The sequence below is a fragment of the Brienomyrus brachyistius genome, chromosome 23 (assembly GCF_023856365.1).
Source record: "Brienomyrus brachyistius isolate T26 chromosome 23, BBRACH_0.4, whole genome shotgun sequence".
Classification (NCBI taxonomy): Eukaryota; Metazoa; Chordata; class Actinopteri; order Osteoglossiformes; family Mormyridae; genus Brienomyrus; species Brienomyrus brachyistius.
Window position 1 is genome coordinate 3,418,785 of NC_064555.1, and position 22,426 is coordinate 3,441,210.

At 47.4% G+C, this 22,426-nt stretch overlaps 2 protein-coding genes across 7 annotated transcripts; one reads left to right on the forward strand and one right to left on the reverse strand.

The window, feature by feature from the left end:
• Nucleotides 1–545: 545 nt before the first annotated feature.
• On the forward strand, nt 546–5,151 carry aste1b (asteroid homolog 1b). Of its 4 annotated transcripts, none has more exons than XR_007385003.1 (5): nt 546–637; nt 1,070–2,455; nt 3,002–3,333; nt 3,446–3,617; nt 4,398–4,534. XR_007385003.1 is itself a non-coding variant. In XM_048993477.1 (5 exons), the coding sequence occupies exons 2-5, from the start codon at nt 1,085–1,087 to the stop codon at nt 4,657–4,659; spliced, it is 2,019 nt and encodes a 672-aa protein (XP_048849434.1). In that variant the 5' UTR covers nt 546–637; nt 1,070–1,084; the 3' UTR covers nt 4,660–5,151. The 4 variants fall into 4 exon arrangements, 3 of the variants coding, with proteins under 3 accessions (XP_048849434.1, XP_048849436.1, XP_048849435.1); XM_048993477.1 differs by having other exon boundaries at nt 3,002–3,215; nt 4,398–5,151; XM_048993479.1 differs by having other exon boundaries at nt 549–633; nt 3,002–3,215; nt 4,398–5,151.
• A 136-nt stretch (nt 5,152–5,287) lies between these two features.
• LOC125719047 (SH3 domain-binding protein 5-like) lies at nt 5,288–20,921 on the reverse strand. Of its 3 annotated transcripts, XM_048993482.1 has the most exons (10): nt 20,341–20,921; nt 19,642–19,704; nt 16,044–16,172; nt 12,047–12,211; nt 11,648–11,778; nt 11,483–11,525; nt 10,889–11,117; nt 9,115–9,381; nt 8,682–8,715; nt 5,288–8,181 (listed from the first exon to the last, which is right to left on the reverse strand). In XM_048993482.1, the coding sequence occupies exons 1-10, from the start codon at nt 20,419–20,421 to the stop codon at nt 8,076–8,078; spliced, it is 1,248 nt and encodes a 415-aa protein (XP_048849439.1). In that variant the 5' UTR covers nt 20,422–20,921; the 3' UTR covers nt 5,288–8,075. The 3 variants fall into 3 exon arrangements, with proteins under 3 accessions (XP_048849439.1, XP_048849438.1, XP_048849440.1); XM_048993481.1 differs by lacking the exon at nt 8,682–8,715 and having other exon boundaries at nt 20,341–20,911; XM_048993483.1 differs by lacking the exons at nt 8,682–8,715; nt 19,642–19,704; nt 20,341–20,921 and adding an exon at nt 13,118–13,198 and having other exon boundaries at nt 12,047–12,562.
• Nucleotides 20,922–22,426: the final 1,505 nt, after the last annotated feature.

Sequence of the window (22,426 nt, forward strand, 5' to 3'; positions counted from 1 at the left end):
GGACCAAAGATTACTGGCCCACGGTCCTCCATATGGAGATAACCAAAATAGCTGAACACGCGGGTTTCTTAACTGAAGACAGAAATATGTTTTGCGGTAGAGACCTGAACTGTTGTTTCCATAATGTTCAAACTCGAGTTTCACATTTGATTTTACTACATTTCCCCCTAATTTACACATAGTGGATTATATTATAGTCTCATAAAGCGAGGGAGCGGTTTATTGCAATCGACTACCCTAAAGCCCAGGAAGAAAATAAGGCTGGCGACTGATCGAGGACTGCTGAGAACATCCCTTGTGAGAAATAACTGATAAGTCATGTAAGAAAAGCCTAGAATAATCATAGTAAGCTGCAGGGTGTCCCGACTTGGTTGCACCTTTGTCGCAATAAATACTTACTGTGACTCCGACACTGCAAGGAGGTTTGCCTTACCGAAAACCTAATTCACACCGCAGGTATCTTTTATGCTACCGGACTCAGTTTACCAGAATCCTTTGCTACCGATAAACCGGAAATGAATAGGGTAACTTCTCTTTCTTTCTTTTTTTTTTTTTTTTAAATGAGTTTATCTACGGTGGAAACTGTAGTTGAGGAGGAGAAAAGAATGGGGATTGGTCTTTAGACGGGTCTGTGTACGTAAGTGTAAAAGGTCTTTAAATTCTTATTGAATATATAGATATTTGCGTACCTCACGTGTTCTCTTATAAATTCTCATTTTTGCAGTTATGCAAAACTGCACGTGTTACTCAGTCCTTATTTCAGTTTTTAACTTACTTTCAGTTTGATGTAGATAGGTAGATTACCAATAATGAGCACGAACTTTCATTTTGTATCGTAATCGTTGTAGTTAACATACACTGACATTTCGGCAGAAATAAGGTAGACAGGCGCTCCTAAACTTGACAGGTCTGGCTAGCGTTAAATGCCAATCATAAATACTTCTAAGAACAAATACAGCGAACACTGAAATATTTAATGGGTATCTGGTCATGTACGAAGTGTCAATACGACCCGGGGAAGGGGATAAAAGTACAAGTTGTAATAACGTCACTGTGGGGATATTTGCAGGTTGTCGGCACCAGCATGGGAGTGCAGGGGCTCACGAGCTTCGTGGAAAGACACGGACACTTCCTGCACAGGCAGAGAGTGAGGAACACCAGGCTGGTGGTGGATGGCTGCAGTTTATACTACAGACTCTACTTCACTTCAGGCTTGGACCAGCAGCATGGCGGAGACTACGACTCCTTCGCTAGCGTGGTGTTGCAGTTCTTCGAGGCCCTCTTCACGTGCCACATACAGCCGTTTGTAGTCCTGGATGGTGGGATCGACGCCAGCGACAAAAAGTTCCAAACAATAAAAGAGCGACTCCAAAACAAGATCAGGGAGGCAAGCTCCCTGTCCCGGGATAAGAATGGGTCCATCTTGCCGCTGCTCGCCCGGGAAGTCTTCCTGCAGGTGCTCGTCAGTCTGCATGTGCCAGTCGTCCAGTGCGTGTCGGAGGCGGACTGGGAGATCGCCGCGCTGGCCAATCAGTGGGGCTGCCCTGTGCTGTCCAGTGACAGCGATTTCTACATCTTTGACCTGAAGGGCGGCTACCTGCCCATGAGCTACTTCCAGTGGAGCGACGTGGTCACGTGCGAGAGGACGTCTGTCAGCCACATCCCCGCCAGCCTCTTCTCTGTGAACAAGTTCTGTGCGCAGTTCAACCACATGAACAAGGAACTGCTGCCTCTGTTTGCCATCTTAGCCGGGAATGACTATGTGGGCGTGCCGTCTTTAGAAAGGCTTTTCAATGCCTTCCGACTCCCTCAGGGAGGGAAGACTTCCTGCCGGATCGAGAACCTGCTCCGCTGGCTGGCTAGGTTCAAGGGGCCGGAGCAGACCTTGGCTGAGATCGAAGGGCAGGTGGGCAGACAGGCCGTCTGTGCACAGCTCTCCTCCAGGATGCAGGAATACCGCCTCTCTGAGAGTCACGTGGCCTCATTCTTCGCAGGCGGCTCTCCGACGTTCATCCTCCCCTATCCGCTCGCCTCACTTCCCCCATGGGTCCTGCAGGCGCTGTTCGAGGCCAGGCTGATGCCGCTGGTCATCAACGTGCTGGTTCTGCAGAGGGCGCTGTTGAACGTGCAGGTAGAGAACTGCCAGCTGGCCAGCAGTCACGCTGGCTCCGTGTTGCTTCGCCAAGAGCTCTACGGCTTGCTGCTGGACTGGAAGCAAAGGCGGGGCCAGGGGCAGGGGGCTTGTGACCTGGGTCGGGGGCGGGCACATTCCACTCGTGGGCGGGGCCAGGTGCAGGGGGCTTGTGGATTGGCCCAGGAACAGGCCACGTATGGGCAGGGCCTGATGCACACTGTGGAGGAGTACGACCGGCACAACTTGGATCTGAGGAGATCAGCAGTTCCAAGTCCTGTGTCCCAACTCATCAGAGCGAACCCTTTAGAGAAAATGAATGAGGTAAAAATAATGTATCAGTGACTGTCTTTATTCTGGATTAGGGGTGGTTTGTTAAATATTGAATGAATATTAAAAACATGAACATGCAACCTGACGGTTGCTGGTTCCAGTCCCAGGAGGTGCCCTGCTCTTCTACCGTTTAGTAGGCATTCCAGTGGAGTGTCCAGTGGCACAAATGTTTTTTAAAAAAGCTGTTAGCAGCTTTGGATAAATAGTTTTGTCCCACAAATGGCTGTGTTAGTTAATCTAGACTCAGAGGGATATGACAAATCAGATTGTAGAGGAGGTGGGTCCAAGCAACTAGAGGAGGCAAGACCAACCAATCAGATATCTTCACTTTCCTTAATTTTTTTTGTTCTGCCCTCCCAGAAGAACATTTTGGTGTAAGTTAAACTCCCGTGAGAATGATTAATGAACCGTTATTAAGCGTATCTATAGTCAGCAAAAAGGACGCAGTTAATAAAGTCAAAGCGAAAACTTAAAGTGAATGAGCTGTATAATGTTTTTGCGGCCTGTCATATGCTGATGTAATGTCTGCGCTTGCAGGCACCTTTGGCAACGAGGCAGCAGCTCCTCCTGAACATGCTGCAGGTTCCTGTGAGTGTCGTTGAAATTTCCCCCCCTGCCTTCGCTCTCGCCGCGTGTGTCACCGTCTATTGGCTCAGGAGCTGCGGGCCAAGAGTCAGGCTGCAGCATCTGCAGGCCCTGATGCTGGGAATGGTGTACGGGGAGGTCTGCAAGCTCAAGGTCAGCCAGAGAGGTGATGCAGCCATCATCGCCGTGGGGATCTCCATGGAGATCGCCATAGCCATGGAGGTCGCCGTGGAGATCGCCGTGGAGATTGCTATTGGGAAATTTATTTCTAAAAGCCCAAACAGGTCAAACACAAAGACTTCTTCATCATTCAGATTAAGCTCCAAAGTAGCACCAGGGTCTATCCCCGTTTTTGCCGACATTGTTGACCTTTTGCTCCCTGTCTCACCGTTGCAGGACCAGCGCTGTCGTGCGTGAGACTGGACCGCATACGGGCGGCATGCGGCGACAGGACCAGGCTGGATCTGGACTCGGCTCACGTCTTTAGCCAGTGGCAGTCCTGCATGTGGGTCAGCCTGCACCTGAACCGCCTGCTTGGCAGCCCGTTGCCTGAGCCCGACTGTGCTCGGTACTGTACCGCCAGAATCCCGGACGGGTCGCATTCGCAGGTTTCCTGTGCGGGTGTTCAACCGAACGAGTAGTTCCCAGCTTTTGGCCGAGTTAATTAGCTGGAGTCCATTGCATTAGCAGCACAGTGTGGCATGGTGGCGGAGTGGTTAGCACTGTCGCCCCACAGCTCTGGGACCAGGGTTCGAGTCTCTGGCAGGGTTTCGTGTGTGCGGAGTTTGCGGGTTTCTCCAGTCCCCCCCACACTCTAAGAAACATGCTGAGGTTAATGAGAGTTGTGTGTGTGTGTGTGTGTGCGCCCTGCAATGGGTTGTTCCCCTCCCCTATCTCCCGTAGCCTCCGGGATAAGCTCTGGGCCCCCCATGACCCTGAATAGGACAAGCGGATGGATGTAGCCAAGAACTATGATTTATTTTAATGTATGATGTCAAATCAACTTGAAAATATCTAATATGTCTAATATGATATGTATGGCACATTTGGGTGTTTAGTAGACATGGGTTACGGAAAATGTGATTTAACAGAAAAACGAAACCCCCCCCGTATGACACGCCGTATGAGATGTTCCAGCTCGCGACTGTTACAGAGACTGGAGACGTGGCTGGATGGACGCTGCCATCACCCGGCATCAGGGAACAGATCAGATTCCAGAGTCTGATGACTAATGAATGTGCATCACTATAGCGCCACCATAAAGTCGAACTGTACGCATGATGTCACCGGGACTGGTGCTCATGTGTGGTGTCCCCCCCCCCCCCCCCCCCCCGTCCCCCCCCTGCAGGTTGTACACCGGGACCTTGGTGCACCGCCTTGTCAGGGAGCTGAGGGGGTGCGTCTCGGCCGAGCGCATGTTGGAGGGGGCTCTTCCAGAGCAGCTCTATAGCAGCCTCTCCAGCGCCATCCAGGGCGCCGGGAGCCCGGTCTCCTTTGCTCCCGCCTCCGACTCCTCCAAGAAGAGGAGGAGGCGGCGGGGAGGGGGGCGGCGGCCGGGGGCCGGAGGCTGCGCCAACAGGTTTAGTCTGCTGCAGCTCGATGACGGCTGAGGGGCCGTCAGCTTTCGCTCCAGCTCCAGAAAGGCTTCCCCGCATCACAGCTTCACACACAATCATGAAAACACTTCTCCAGATAAAAGGCTTTTACTCTTTTTTTACTTGCAGCCAATGAAAGGTCTCACCTCAACATACAACCATTATAACTATATTATATTAACTTTTATTACATTTTGTAAGACCGTGTCATTGTTTCTAGAACACTATTAATGTAAGATTTATGAAATTAATTATGAATGTGTGCTTTTATGGAACAGACATATTTTTCTACAGAAAGTTTGTGAACTTCCCATCTCTGTGTACTGCACAGATTTTAATAGCAGCAACATTGATCTTCATATTTTTTGCAAAATGTCCTTAACTTTAAATGCATAAAATACCAGGATTACCGTGGAAGGCTTTTTAAAATGTAAAATCTGATATTGCTCTTAACCCAGTGCCATGCAGAAATGTAAATGAAGTCATTAAAATACCATTAAACTGTCAGATTTCTTGGTGTCACTAGGGCTGCTACACATGGAACTTCTTAACATGCCTGGATTGGTAGCGATTTACTGTAAGTGGTGTGTCGCTGTGTTAGGCAGTAGACTGCATGCTTGACATATATGATACCAATCAAAAGTTACCCTTAAAAAGGTTTATTTGTATAGTTCTCTACATTTTAAAATAATTCTGAAGACATCAGTACTTTAAAATAACATACATATAGAATATGCACTAACCAAAAAAGTATTAAACAAAAAAATTCAGGGGAGAGGCAGCTTTGTGGGTTGGGACTCAGTAGGTTGCCAGTTCAAATCCTTGGATCTTTGACCAAGGCCCTTAACCCCAATAGCTCCAGGAACTGGCTGACCCTACGTTCTCCTCTACGCCAGTTCCATGAGGTGCCTCCTGGGATGCATTTCCAGCCGTCCTGTAGGAGGTCCCACATATGTGCTGAGCTCTCATTGGCTGCTTTTCCTTCACTCTCCAGTCAGACTCAAAATCCCAAAATCATCTCTACTGAGCGCTTTAGACAAAGGCAGATTCACACCATATCGAAAAGATTCACAAACATTGAACGCTTTTGCATCGCACCAGGTAACGTGCTTTTGGTACTTCGGTAAAGTACCACAAGTACAGTACTTGAAGGTGTTGGTTTTCCACTGGCGTAAAAACTAGTACCGGTGCTGAATGACATCACGACGTGAGGTTTGGTATTTTGTACTGAATTCGAAAAATGGCTGTAGTACATTATAGGGCTGGCCGACGTGCGATATTAATACTCGCATCCCATTGTTATGCACCTGCGGTTCTTACATCGATAACTCGAATAAGACCAGGCTTTTTCATTCAGTTCTGTATACAGGCATTACAGTGCAGGGAGTTTAAGTTTTGCTAAAACCTTAGCTAGCTTTGCAATTTTAATTATTATTCTGTTTATAGATTATCTAATATGTTTAAAAATCAATTCAAAGTACCAAATACATACCACAGCAGGTTTGGGATTTTGGTACTGGAACCTTTGGTACTGGTACTCGACTAGAAGTCAATGGAAAAGAGGAAGAACCCGAAGTACCGTCCCAAAAGTACCGTACTTGGTGCGGTGGAGAAGCGTCCTTCGTCTCGCCACGTTATCACCAAGCCAAGCCAGACGCCAACAGAGTGCTCTTCGACTGTTCACCTTGAGAACCTCCTGGACGGTGCTATTCAAGTTCCATAATACCATTAACAAAGGTTTTCCAATGAAGAGTAAAGAAGAACCAGCAGCCTTACAGAGAAGGCTGGTTTATTATTATGAAAAGAGGAGCAATACTTATTAGCCATGGCAAAGCAGACATGGACATAAGCCATGTTGTCTTCAGGTTACAAAGAACAGAATAGGTAAATACACATTTGTATAGTATACAATATTATACACAGAGGTGGAGAGACTAAAATGGATTCTTCTACCAAAATCTTTCAATAACATCAATAGTCTACAAAAAATGGCAAATAATCAGTTGTAATACAACGGTTTTACCCCTTGTGTTTGTGTTCTGCTAGTCAGTTGAACATGCATTCCACGTTCCTTCTCCTGCCAAGAGTATCTGTTCAAACGAGGCACTGGTCCAGGGCATGGTGGGTCATGTGGGCTTATCTCCAACTTGCACATACCCCAGGATGGGATAGCAGACTGGCTCTGAGCCTGTGTAGCAGCAACACCCTGAGAGGGCCCCATCCCACTGCTCTTTGATGCTGCCTGGGCTATCCTCCATCTAAAGGCCTTCAAAGGTCTCTCCGTAATGCCAGAGTTTGCCATTTCAGAGCTGCTTCATCACCTTTAAACATTAAGGTGGATCCACTGAAGTGCAGAAGACGTCCGTCTTATGGTTTTATTGTCCGTGTACCAAAATACCCTACAGGTCACGCCCTTCACTCACAGTCTTATTAGTTTTTCACTTCTCGGAGCTGAACACTGGGGAGGAATCCTTTCAAATCATTCAGAAACCAAAACATGAAGAGCAGACACGAGCCACTGGTCTGTGTCATGTTTTTAACACCGAGGTGAGACTGAAACTGCTGTAAGCTCATCTTGTTTCACATACTACAAGACTGTAATTAGTGTCTATTCTTAAAGGCCATATGGCAACCCATCCATCCATCCATCCATCCATTCATCCAATCACTCTGGGTCTATCCCAGGCAGCACAGAGTACAGGGCTGGGGCACGCCTTGGATGGGTTGCCAGTCCATCACAGGGCACACACACACACACACACACACACACACACACACACACACACACACACACACACACACACACACACACACACACACACACACACACACTCTGTGGATACTGAGACACAAGTTAGCCTACCAGTATGTCTTAGGACAGCATGAGGAAACTAAGATGCAAACTCCATACACACACAGCGGAATCCAAACCCCAAGCCTGGAGGTGCAAGACTACAGTGTTACACTCTGAGTCAACATGTCACCCCCACATAGGTGTGCCTGTTATCGCTGTCTGGATTTTGCAGCACAGGATGGGCCATCTATACATCATTGGGGCTCGCATGGTGCCTAGGATTGAGGGGTGGGCACCTGGTTCTGCTTGGTTCTTGCTTCTGTTTGCCTGTGCTGTGGAGGAGAAGGGGGGGGGGGGTCGGGTTCATGTTGGCTGAAGGACTTAACCAAGGTTTCTGGCAAGAGGGGGGGGGGGCTTCAAAACACAACCAGCAGCTTCCCACTGGCTCCTAGCCTTGCTAGCCGGGGGCAGGAGTCCCTGACAACACCCCCAGGATCTGGATAGGATCTCGTTCAACCCAGCTCCCAGTTTCGCCTGCTTCTCAGTGACGGCTAAAGGAATCCATCACATCCCGTCGACCAGTAAGGCAGTGGGAGCCATGTGCCGGGCCGTGGAGAAGAGGTGCGGCTCGGCGTCTTCATCGTGCTGCACGGAGAGGTTTTCCATCTGACCCTCCAGAGATGGACACTCGGTTCTGCTGCTGGCTTCGTCCTGTTCTCCCTCTGTTTGCTCCAGCTGGCTCCCTGCGGAGAGACCCCGACACACAGAGAATTACACACTGCTAAGGAAACGAAACTCTGAGGTTTATATATTTTTTTTTACTTCTTTTTGAGTGTTTAATCCGGCCTACCAGACATTCCTCTTCTAAATAAACGGTCAATGATAAGCGTATCAAACTCACAAAACGTACGCCTTCTCAAGATTAAACCGTGTTTTGTTAAGATTAAATGTGGACTTGCAGCAAACCACATGCAAATGTGAAAGCACAGCGTGCAACCATTTTGAGTATGACGCAAGCTCACATAAGAGCAAGCGAGTCGTGGGTGCAGGGCCGGTCAATCCTATAGGCGACATAAGAGAGTGTCACCCTCTGCAGGGCGCCCTCTATGGTGCTGACACAGAACAGCAACATAATGTAGGGCGCCCTCTATGGTGCTGACACAGAACAGCAACATAATGTAGGGCGCCCTCTATGGTGCTGACACAGAACAGCAACACGATGTGGAAACAGTCAACTGCCAACCTGCTCATACTCTTCTCCCGCTGGGGTATCAATACTAACGCAGTTAAAGTTAGTGAGAGAAAAAAAAGAAATATTACTACAGTAATTGTAAGTGATTTGTTTTATTATATAAACATGTTACGCTTCTAGGCCCGGCCCTGTGTGGATGTAAGGGGTCATGTTTGTGATGCACAGCTTAAGAGAAAGAAATTAAAACTTAACTATGAAGCTCAGTAAAAAATACAAACTGAAATAATCAAAATATCAAAAAGTCATAAAACTAAAGTGAACCTAAACCTAAACCAAATTTAAAAAAAAAAAGTATTAAAATATAATTTTTCAAAAATGGTACTAAAATGAAAATATATCAGATGTGGTGATGTTTGTGGGGAACCTGTAGGAAAAGAAAAGAAGAAAGGCGATTATTTCCATCAGGATTTACACAAACACGCACCTGGTTCTGAGTCGCACTCTGGCGAAGACGCCCCACTGCACTGGCCCCGCGGGCCGAGGGCTGGTTGAGTGACACCCGCAGTGAGGTCCCCCAGAGTGCTGGGCTGGGAGCACGAGGACGAGGAGGACGATGAAGGAGAGGAGCTGGGCAGCGTGTGCTCTGTGTCGCTGGCGGGCAGCAGGCTGAAGCTGCACAGGAAGGGGGTGTCCATGTTTGGACTGGACACGCCATCGCTGCCACTCTCGTCCTCAAAGGTGACGGATGTCACTGCAAAACACAGGAGACCTCGGGCTCACTTTCACTGCTATGTCCATGAAGATGGAGAAGCGTGATATGAACAGAGGTGCAGTGACAGGACAGCCAGGGCAGGCAGTGGCCTGGGGGCCTGAGCTGGGAGGGGGGGCCCCCACGAGGGCGGCCGGTTACGTAGTACTTTGCAACGACAAATCTGCTGTATTTGTGTATTCTGTTTTTCACCGTAAAGTGAAAATAAAAGAATTGTGTTTAGTAAATTCTCTTTGCTGATAATATTCATCTACACCTCACAATGAAATACAAGTAATAAAATTTACCAAGCCTGGGGAGGGTCAGTTGGAGGGCCCCAGTCCCTAGAATCACCTATGCATATGAACACTAACAGAATTTGTGTACCCGATTGATCATTTCACCAAAAGTTATAAATGAAAACAGAACAACACCATGTAGGGGAAGGTAATATTATCGAAGTGACTCATAATTGTCCGATAAACATCCAACAGGGGGCGCCACCGAGGTCTTTTGGACCTATTCAGTGATCACTGTTCCGTTAATGTGGAAGGAACATGGTTCCAGAGGCTTCTATCACTTTCGATGATCGTGTTGTTTTTGGCTGACACTTCTCTGGACAGATGTCCCCCTCCAAAATCAGTGAGACCCAGGAGCAGATTTCAGACTGTGGGGGTCCACTGTTACATATGCCGGCGTCACAGTTCAGCTGAGCGAAACTGGAGCGCGACCCGGAGCCACTGGAGAACCTGAGTGGACTGAGGAATGAGCTGAAGCACGCTGGCCAAAGGCAGAGGCCTCCGAGCCCATTCCAGCACGGTACCCAGGACACATGAGACCAGTGTAGGGTCACAGTGTTTACCGCTACAGCCAACAGCTCACAAAAAGAGCAGGACATTTGAACCCGCTGGACTTTCTGTTCTGACAGGTACAGCTTGATGGTTTTGGGGGGGGGGGGGGGGGGGGGGTCTAATGCAGGCAGGAAACGTCAAAGCGACTGGCTTGCGAGAAAACGCTCCAATCAGGTACAACACTCACATGGCAAGAAGCCAAGGCTAATCTGCGAGACACCCTGAGAGTTTCTCAGCCGCTGACAGATTCTGGGGCCACATAGAAGCACATCACATCCTACACCGGCCCCCAGCCAGGGGCCAAACGATTTCCATTGTTCAGGATTTCCTCAAAACGCATCGCAGTGGAAGTGCGACATAATGGACACAAAGTGTAATCACAGGTCTGCAGCTGAAGTTCATCCTTCCTTTATCTACCATCCCCAGGCTCCTTTTCTCTGTGGTCACCATCATCTCCAACTCTGACCATCGTAAAGTCTCACTGGTCCCAGCCGATCAAAGCATCCTGCCTTCACTGCATCCTAAAACTAACACTAACCTCTGGTCAACCTCCATAACCATCACCAGGACCATCGTCAAACTCACGACAACAGCTTCCAGCACGCAGATTGACAGTCTGTCTTTCTTAGTTGGTCTGAAGTCACCGGAGATGTACTCACCGGAGATGCCATCCGACTCCATCCTGAAGTTGGCGATCTCGTCGTCGCCGTCCCCGCAGCCGTTGTCACCCTCGGCGCCCACCCCACAACCTCGGCACTCCGTGAGCATGGAGCGCCGGCGGGCGTGGATCTCATTGGAGATCATCTCCAGGCTGCGCAGCGCTGCCCTGTACTCTCCCTTGGCCAGGTTCAGCTTGGCCTGCCGTTCGTCCACCTTCGTTTTCAGTTGCTATGGAGACAGACACCGAGACGCTTGAGACCAAAGGTCTGAAGAGTTGGACCCAAAGTGAGACCTCTTCACTGCTCTTTTCCTGCTTTATTTTGGACTCGTTCTATGACTGATTAGATGATCTCGGACCAGCAAGGTGAATCTGCAGAGGGTCTGAAACTGAATGACAACAGACAGAAAGATGCCTTTGAACTGCGTGACTTGGAAACCATCCTGACTTGTGTTCTTGGCCAGAGGACACATTTTCTCTGTATTACGTTCCTCCACTGGGGTCTGACTAGGGTAAGCTAGATAAGGATGGAAGGATGGAACATTCCTGACAGTTTTAGAACCTCAGAAATCAAAGGAAGCCATCAACCCCTTACCTCGAGCTGGAAGTAGTATTTAGCTTTCAGTTCAAAGTATGGCCTGGAGCAAGGAAGAGAGAGAGGGACAGGCATCAGTAAAGCAGCTATTTCACCATGGTGACCAAGGACCTTGGGGGACTAGGCTACGAGATGTTCATGGCTCAGTGCGCGAGGTCAGCTCACTTGGACTTGCTGATGGTGCGTTTCAGCCTCTTCTCCAGCGCCTTCATGTGGCCGATGGCGGCGTTGTACTTGGCCGCCGTCTCCTTGTGAACCTTCTCGCTATTGGTCTTTGTCTGCTCCGCCTCCATCACCTGCAATGACCAATCGGGAGCCGGACTAAGTGAACTTTCATCCTGGGGTTCTAACTGTCTCAGAAACTGACATCAAGTAAACTATTTTTGATGGATTTTGCATTATTTGTATACATAATTTGTATTTTACAGAAATACGTACCAGTTTAAAGAATCATTTAATGCACTGATACCACACAAATATTAATATATAGAACAGGTTTCTGAGTACAGTACACTATGCACAGTGGTTTTTTTTTTTTAGTTTGACAAGCATATGCTCTCTCACCCTCTGGGTGGCATGGTTGAGCATCTCCTGCCAGGCGGAGTCAAACTGCCGGCTGTCCTCCTCCAGCAGCCTCTGCTCCGCCAGCGCGATGGTCTCCTTGGCCGCCCGTAGCACCTCAGTGGCCCCCTGGTAGTCCTGTGTCGCCCGTTGGGCTTCTAGCTGGGCCTGGGGGGAGTTGGATGGATAATGTGACATTGACAGACTGTGCGTTCTGATTCGCTGCCGATTCCCACCTGACCTCTTCCAGCCAATCCCACTTGAGGCTGAGGCGTGTAACGCGGGGTCCTGCTAAGACACAGATAGGCGTCCGCACAGCGCCTGTTAAGGAGCGTCCCTCGGGCCATGGTTATGGCTGCCATTAAAAGCCCCCGGAAGCCAGACCCAGCAGCCTGGAGGGGCGTCGTGTGGCTCAGCGGGTTCGGAGGCTAGACCTCCAGTCAGAAAGTCGCAGGCAGAGTGATTTCAGGCGCATCTCCCCTCACAAAACATGTTTCTCACTTTGGGTCAAAGCATCTGCTATACAGAAAAAAAAGCAAAATATCCAGCAAATTAAAAACACTGAAGTGAATCTTCAGCAATAAAACAAGCAAGTACCTTATTGTATTAAGTGGTACTAACTATAATATGGAGCATCACAAAAACACAGATAAACGTTGTTATACTGAGATACTGAAACCCTACGCTCATACTCAGGGTCTGTTCCAAAATCCCCCCCATCCCACCCCGACATGACGGTGCATCACAGATCCAGAGCCATCAGGGGGCACATGAGCGCTTCTCTAAGCGTCTGCTTTCCCCACTGACGACGCCCCACTGACGACGCCCCACTGACGACGCCCCACTGACGACGCCCTCCCTGCTGCCTGTAAAACACAGCATCTCTGTGAAGATGCATCTTTAATAAGAGGCCTAGATAATGCTTGGCACTCAAGCCCTCTCCCCCAGGACAAGCTGAAAGAGGCTTGTTGAGGCCCCCACCCCCAAAGTTAGCCCTCAACAATACAGTAGACGCTCTGTTACAGTGAAAATTTGATTATGATAATTAATACAGTCACAAGACCCAGAGCATACCTCAGTACAGCCACATTACTCTGCCATGTGTAGGCAGCACAATGGATAAGAATGTGGCCCTGAAGGTTGAGGGTTCGAGGCCTGCCAAGACATCACAATAAGTAATGAAGATGAGATTCAGTCGAATACTCATGGACACTGTCCCCCTCTCGCACCCCCCCACATCCCTCCCCAACCCCCAAAGCGAGGTGATGAGCAGAGAACTCACAGGAAGCGCCACAGATATCAACACCCGTAACGTGAGACACGGAGAGTGAGGGTCACGCTGGACATGCATAATTCCCCTCTGACATACAACATCTCCAACTTGGGCTCTTTCCTAATCACCCTACCCCCCTTATTCGCGTCACGTGACCCTTGACGGCTGGTTATTGTGTTGAGCTGTGTGGGGTTTCTTCAACCCTCAGGACCTCGCTAACCCAAGCGGCCAATGCGCTGGCATTCCACCCCACCCCCATCATTATACGCCTGTTCATGGCAAATCATTTCCCTGCTGCGGCAGGAGAAACGCAACGTGGCCATGCTTATGTGCGTGATAAAAAGCAGTATATTCCCCATCATAATCCAATTACATTTACAGTGAGCCCATGCCCGGATGCAGTTCTGTGAATTATTCCTGGAATGTGGAGCCAGATCCAACCAATTAAATTTTACTAAATAGTACAAGTTAAGATAAAAGTGTCGCACCGCATGGTTTTCTGCATGACCGTGGATCCCTTGGTAAACTGGACAAATTCTGTAGGAAAACGGGGAATTATGGGGGTTAGGGGCTAGAAGAAGAGAAGAAGTCAGCGAGTAGATGTTGTCAGGACAGAGTGCTAACTAAAGCTAACCTGTCTGTCTGCAGGCTAACCAACTGGAATCTCCTTCCATTTTTAAGACAGGCTGACCAGGCCAGAATGGGTCTCGACCCACCAGTGAGGTAGGATCAGACCCAGCTGGGAAACAACGTCTTAACGAGGACAGACTCTGAGGCTTTAACAGAGGGGAAATGCAGTTATCACCCTGGAGGCAGCACAAGACTGGCAGAGAGCCCCAACCTCTTCCTGAGCCACGATCCCTACCCACTTCCCCTCAGACACTCACAGCGCCCATGGGGACAGGAAGTCAGTGCACTCCCGCCCCCCCCACTTCCTGGCTGTGTCCCCGGTTAGCAGTACCGCCATGTGACCTTTATAACTTCCATTTGTTTTATTGTTAAATAAAAAAAAATTAAATAAAAAATGGGGCCCTCATTAATCTCCACCAGAGAGTACAGCAGGATGCTGTTGACGTGTCCTTGATAACCTCCGCAAAGGTTAAACAGTACGACAACAAAGGAAGCCGGTTTCAGAATGAGCTGGACTCTGTCCTGTAAAACTGCAAGCGGTTACATGCTAGCTGTGACTCTTTATGAGCCCCCCTCCCCCCGCGCACAAGACTGCTATGTAAAATCTGAAAATGATTAGCCAATAGTATTTCACAGTGCAGCTTAAGGATGCACGGCTCCATGTAGATATGCCTGCTGAATAACAAGTTTGTCAAGATACAACTTGGCTGCATCTGCAAAACACACTTCCTCTTTCTGCATCAAACTTCCAAGAGTGACTCATTCAGCTCTCAGTAGCTAATGAGGTCCCAGTATACAGACTAATTTGGTTTAATGTCTGTCAGACTAGAGCTGAGGGCGTGACATAGTCAGAGAGGGCCCCCGTGGTCCTACATCTGCCCTGGAGATAAACACACAGCGGAATTCCAGAGTTAATCCAAACAGGAATGAGGAGACTGCGTTCATAAACAGCTGTGTCATCCGGGCCAGCAAGTGGCGCTGTTGAAATTCTTTTTAAATAAATGTATCCAGCAGTTTAAAGTATAACCTGCTGGGAAAAAAATGTAATTCAATAAAGAACAGAGCCGAGTTTTAATGGGATCAACCCTCCCATTACAAAACAATTTTTCCATAACCAACCTTTCCCAGTCTGTCAGATTCCAGTATGATTCCCAGTTTTAGAACTGTGATTTCTGTATTTCAGTGTTCATGTATGCAAAATGCATCCAGACATTATTTTCTGTTTTGCTGTTAAAAAAAAAGAGAGAGAGAGACTGTATCGGATTAAAGGCAATAATCGGAATCCGCGTCAGGCACAGAAAAGTGGTTTCATGCCATCCCTAGAATCCATATCAACTAAATCGTGTTTGCTATGCCCCGTGCGGGTTATAAAAAGAATAAAGGATTCTATTATTAGCCATGTGTACATGTGCCCGTGAGACAGGGGCAAGCTTATGCGTCAACAGGCAACTCTGCCTTAGAGTTTACGTGTCCCTTTGCCACTCTTAAAGTAAACTTAGAACTGCAGAAGCAAAATAAATATCTCACAAGACATGTGATGGTGTACAACCAGACCGACCAGTTCAAGATGGAAATCAGAAACGAAAGTGAACCATCTATTACTCACAAGAGTTGAAGGAACATTTTGAAGCTATTTCTGCGAGTTATTCTCTTAATTTACAACAAGGTGTGACTCAAATGGATTAGTGCACCAAAATTATCTACAGTGGGTTAATGAGGAAGGCTGGAACTGCTGCTGGTCTTGTGACATTTAGCAGTATTTTCATATTTTTCCAGTCATAGCTAGGGAAGCCCCGAAAATTTCTGCAAGTGAAAATTCTCAACCTGGATGCAGCATGAAAAATTACAAAAACGACCGAGTCACCCTCAAGCCACATTCTGATGCATCTGGTCTGACAAAGGTTTGTAAGTAGCATGGTTATGGACACAGACGCAGGATCAATATGGAACGCCCTGCTGCTAAAGCCTTTAAGTAGGCTGGTTTAGCTTATCACGCAGCACATCGATGACTCACATTCGGGTAACAGGCTGGACTGTCGTTATGGAAACACACCCACCCAGAAGGCCAAAGCGACGGCCCAGCTCGCACTGCCTCACCTGCCGGGCGGCCCGTCGAGCTTCCCAGTACGGCTTTGACTCCTCCACCGCCTTCCCGATCTTATTCACCTGGTCATCCAGCTTCACGGTGGCCTCCACAAGCACCGCGCGGAATTTCTGCCTTCCCTCCTACGGGCAAAATAGTGACAAGCACATATAGCTCAGAAGCTCCTTCTTGGTGCAGACTCCCTCTTCCACACCACATCCCCACCACTGCTGAATGCTGCATCGTTCCCCCCCCCCCAAAAAAGTCAACACACTATCCAACTGTACATGCAGGTCTTCAGAAAGCAATAGGTGCAATCAAAATAGGGCCAGAGAATGTTGGAGAAACCCTTAGACCCACGCACTGGACAAGGGCCTGGGCCTGGGTGAGCACCTGGGTCAGCCCGTTCTTAGGAACTGCACTAGGAGTTCTGCAGGGACCACTGGAAACTCCCTCTGTCTGCCAAGTTCTCACAGCTAAATTTAGAGCCTCGTCTCTCTCACCTGTTCATTCTGCAACAGCGCATTAGGCTACAGACCTCGAGGAGCAGCGAGATCGGTATCCTGCTATGGAAACGTGCCACGGCCAAAGGAAACAGGAACAAACAGATGGGGAATTCCTACTTCCTGCACAACCCCAGGAGTCTGACATCTTGCTCCGTTCCGGTGTAAATAAGGAGCGTATTCTCACAGCGAACGAAATACAGTGAGGTAAAGACCTACTGATCAGCCGAAACCTCAGAGCCTCTTTGAAGATCCAGCTGCCACGTCTATTTAGAGACCAGTTTTACAGTGAATCACTGCCTTATGACCTTAGTACCTGCCCGAAGATGACTGTTGATGGATTTATTAAAAGGGAGTTGTGTCTACTCAAGTTTCAGGAAGGGAGAATCACAGTGCGTGTCTCTGCCATACAGCTCTGGAAAAAATTAAGAGACCACAGCATAGTTATTCTGTTCACTCATCTCTCAATTTATGGGTGCGCATGTGTGGAAAAAACACATATTTTGCAAACTGCAACCTGGTTCTTCCTTGTTTCTCATTAATGAAGCGCTTCTTCCTTGCGTTATGTGACTTCAGTCCTCTTCTCGGAGCCTGGTACAAACTAACCTAGCAGTGCACTTCCTACCCACACTTAATGTGTCCCATTCCTTTTGCAGGTCACTTGATGTCATCCAACGATTCATGAGAAACTGTCGGATAAGTTAACAGCCATCTCTGGCATTATGAAGTCACTTCCACCCTCTACCTGGCTGGTTTCTGGTCATCCTCAGTGTCTCCTGCTTCACCTTAATCTTGTTTACCGCTCAGCGTAGCCTTCTGCCAGCAGAACCAGGGTTAAACCAGAATTTAAAAATCCAGGTTTTTTTAAAAGTGGTCTCTTAATTTTTTCCCCAAGAGCTGTAGCCATAGATCCAGAGGAGTGAAATTAACCACAAGCAGGTCTTCAGTCAGCTTCATCACAATGCCAATCTGTCATTATTAATCACAAGAGTAAAATCACAAATCACAACTGCAACGTATGATCGACAAAATCATGCACAGCCACTGGGGCATTTGGAAGCCGGTGTATGTATCCCACAATACACAAAATAAATAAAATTAAGTTTCTTCTCGATACTTCCAGAATGTTCTTCTCAATGCTGCATAAAAATTTCCATACAAGTGCCACATCCCATGTGGTGGCGTGTAACACTGCAAACCGTCATCCAAACGATGAAGAAATGTTGCTGCAACCAATGTTCTTTGAGACACCACAAAATAAGATGGAGCATGACATGAAACGATGCGCATTGTCATATCGCTCACCCCTGACTGCTGTTATAACCCAAACTCAAGAAGACACACAAAAGCTGATACTTCTTTACCCCGAAAATGTTTAGAAGTCAGGTGAAAAGGTCACCATTTTATTTGTGATGTTCATATTCGCATAAATTTGAAAGGTAAGAAATGGTGGGAGGAAGAAGAGTTTTAGTCTCGCCAGCGGCTGAGGCAGAGAGGGCAGGCCTCCAGGCTAAATCAATCCTAAGCGAAAGTCACTCCCAATGAGCCACAGCTAACCCTAAACAAACCGCACAGCACTGCCACTCCCATGACCTGCAGACTGAGAAATTCTCCCAGTTATACCCAGCCGGCTCTTTTTTTCCTGTTAAACCAAACTTCATGGGAGCAGACTGCCAGTTACGAGCGATAAACAAGGCCTTACTGGCAGGCTGACCGCTGCGCTTCCAGGGCAACTGTGCTTGTGATGAGCGTCACTCGCCACTGTGTGACGCACATCTGTACACCCAAGAACAGCTCTTCGATAAACAGCTGCAGCGCAGAATAGGGAATGAACCGACGACATGGAAATTAAACTACGGTCCAAAAAGCCACCCAGTCTTAAAATATTAACTTCCACTCACTGCCAGCCCGTCCTGCACCTCGCCCTCCGCCTAGCTGACCTTCATACACCCCAAAATCTTATAATGATTAAATCCAGCTGGATCACCTCCTCAATGCAGGTCGGAGGCCCCTCCGGCCAACAGAGCACATTAAGTTGGACTATTTTGCCTTTTTTCATGGGATAGTAATTCTGACCTTCCCTTGTACCTCCTGCGGTATTGGTGGTGATCTGCTCTGTGGTCTACAGTTGGCAACACCGCAGGCTACAGCTCAGCATATGGCCCCAGAACAAGCCAGGTCTCCAAGAAGCAGCTCCTGCAGAACGGTGCCCACAGCACAGCGACTACCTCCTAGCTCACAGCAATACAAGTGGGGGCTCTCATTTTGCATAGAACTCCAAAGGTGAGGGCCGAGGAAAGGTCAATTGTGGGCTCATAATTCACCACAGAAAACCATTCTGTGGGTTTGCAAGTGTTTTATCAAGTGGGGGGAAGGGGGGGGGGGTTTATATCTTGGCTGGAAATTGCAAAACCTTGAAAAATATGGATTCCTCTGAACTGCAAATTGTAGTCCCACATAAAACTTATGCTCAACGCACAACTTATTTTAATTTCCTTAGTTTGGTGACATTTAACTTGATGCTTGGGAAGTGTGTCTTGCCTTGCTGATTAGATTAACCCACCGCTGCTATTTGACCATGTTAGGTTCACACAGGCAGAATCCAAGGTTTGCAAAAGCAACATGAGATTACTCACTTCTGGTCCAAACATTTTTATTCTGGTAACATTCAAGTTCTGGTTAAAAATTAGATCATAGCTCTGTAAAGGTTGCCGTTAAATAAGAAATATTTGCCAGGTACGTATAAGTATATAATCCATACAAAGTGGTCTTGCAGGATGAGCATCATGTCATTTGACATACGTCACAGAACTCTGTTCAGGATTGCCGATGGATGTCATTCAGACTGAAGCATCCTAAAGCATGCTTGGGAAGGTGCGGAAATAGAGCATGCAACTCATGGACCAATGCAGTCCACCTCTAACAGATGTGTCTCACATACATAAAACTCAGATGCCGTCAGCAGTGCCAAAAAACATTTTTCTTAGAATGTTTCTGGACAGTGAAACTGGAGGCATCGACCTTCTCCTTTAGTGCAATGATGTCACTTGACCATTAAAAAGTGCTCTGCTACAGGAAAAACTATACCCTTGAGAAGAGGCGCGCCTACCTCAAGTTCAGTTTCCCATCTGTTGATTTCATCCGTGGACTGATTTAATTTCTCTAGCTCCCCCTAAAACGTGGAAGTGGGGGATGGGGAAAAGGAGGAGGAGAATGTTACATACGGGTACGGAGGCACAGCTGGGGCTTGTTACATAGCACATTAGTCCAAAGTTTGAGGTAAAATGAGAGCCATCTTTAAACGCTTCCCACACCCAAAGCCGTCAAAATGCGCTGCCGATTAGCAATACGCCTGCGCGCAGCGTGTGCAATTAAAACCGATAGGAAATGTAAGTTTTATTTCCGCAACGCATTAAGAGATGCTCATTAAAATGGGATATAAAACTAGTAATTATTAATCAATAAAACCATGAAAAGGGGTGTGGTTGACGGTGGGATGTGTGACCGGAGGGTTACTTTGTGTTATTCAGTTAAAAAGATATTCCTGTATGACACTTGTGCAAAATGACCTACAGATATGTGTCATAGCAGATCGACCCTGCCGGGCACGCAGCCCCAGTCAGCTGGCATAACAACCTTAGTCTACAACTTTCACGTTGTCAAACAAATAGGCTATAAATGCTCAACTTTAAGAAAACAGACTGTAAGAAACGGATCTATTTCACGCCGTTTTCCAAAGTAAAAATGAACGCGCAGTGCATTCAGGATTTCATCTTTCATTTTTACATTGATCACTTTTCCCCTTTACCTGAATTCTGGGATCGACTTCCTCCTCCTCTTGTGATTCGGAATCACCTTCGGATTTATTCCCTTTTTGCGAACTGTCCATTTTGTAAAATCGCGCTCTCGGGTCTTTGCTGGTTTGTTTTTTCGGACAATCCGACCGCAGCAGCAGCGACGCTGAAGGCAAATTTATGCGTCCGCGGATCAGACCATCGCCGTGCCAATGGTAAAACACTGGAAACCACGGCACTTTAAATGGAGAAACTATCGGTACCCGACCGAAGAGGCAACTTAACTAGCAGTAAAACCCAGACCGAAATTCCGATGACACGCAGTCAGTCTAACTATCAGGCTGTTACAGAAATTGAGTCGGAGTCGCAGATTTTCGGCTCGCCCGCCCCCTTCTGAATAAAGACATTACGGCAACTTTATATATTTGCATGATATCATCGCTCTCAACTATACAGTGATGTATTATTATATCTTGTAGCCTACACTTCGTGTTTTCTCCTCTTTGAAGACTTTAAAACCACGTCTGCGCAAGTTGTCCGATTACTTCTATGCATTGCAGGCGTACAGTATTGAAAAGGGGAAAGCTTTACATGACTTCTGAAGAATGAAATTTTGGGGGTGGATCACTTGACCTACTTTTCCTCAAGAAATACAAGATCTCTAGAGTCGGTGAAGCATTGGTTTAAACGTCCTCACTTCCCCATTTGGTTAATTTTGTATCGTTGACAGAAGTCCTGCATACGTACAGCCGCCAATAACAGCTCCTCGGTATCGCAACAGGACAAGTAATGACCGTCCGTTTGGTCAAACCCACAAAACCCACGAGTGCGTCTAAAAAGCCCGCCTGTCCCCATTCATCTACACCCAGGATTCTCATAATAGTATAATAGTATTGCATCACCTAAGCCTACTGCCCTTTAGATAATTGGCCTAAAGCGATAGTCTAGAAGTCGTAGACTCCCCATGCATGTATTGTTCCTTCTGTACAAAGGTATGAGACATGATAAAGTGGTTAATAAACCTCCGGATATCACTGACCAAAAAGATTTTTAGAACACTACCTTTACAGCACTGTGCTTTAGTTTTTATTATATGATGTTAGTTGTTTTTTAAATAATGCTTAGATATTTGTTTGTCGTTCTTGTTATTGGTCATGCTGGTAAATAGACAGTGCTACTGTGAAATGATGGCGATGTCCGTACCAATATTGTAAGAGTACTGTGGTTGTTGGGCTGGGGGTTTGCTGAAACCGAAATTACGCCCTTGCTCGTGTAGTATTTAGGAGACTTTTGGTTTGCTGTGTAATCATATGTAGAATTTTGCGGGACATCGCAGTTCCGGCTGCATAGCAATAACGTGACTGGGTGTTTCTTCCAAAGAGGGGGGGGGGGCGCTTGGGCTATCTTTTATAAACTGAAAGAGAAAGAAGAGGGAGGGGAAAACAATACAAGGTCTATATTCAGCTATATCTGCAAGAAAACCAGGTCTATGCTGATCACTTAATGAAAATTATGAAGTGGAAAAGCTGTGGGTCAGATATAAGGGGGGCCATTACACTTTTTCTGGTTCCCCCCTTTCCTTTAGTGTGTTATGTGGCTTTATGTACACATTTCAACTGAGACATTGAAATCAGATTTTTACATATTTACTCAAAGGGAAAAAGTTCTGAGGAAGGTTCTGGTTCTCTGAGGTCCTCTCTTGCTACTCAGCACATCGCTTTTCGTACTGTGTCACGTGACTGTGCCCTTTAAAAGTTCCCGAAGAGCTTTACGCGATCCAGCGGCGTTGGCTTTTATTTACGTGTATTTTTTGTCCTAGAAACCCGAAAGAAGGTCCTAAACTAAATAACTTCTGTGCTCAAATTCCCGAACGCAACCAGCTGACTCCCATTAAACCTCTTTTAGTGCTGTCAGGGTCAGCTAGAGGTGTCGGCAGAGGACCAAGTGATCGGTCGCCCTGGTAACCCAGCCACACGCCGTCACTCATGCTGCACACACAAACACACACACGTATTAGATAGCTAAATGTTTGCGAGGACGCTCCATTCATTTCTATGGGCATAACTCTAATCCCAGCTATGACAAACCTTAACCCCTACC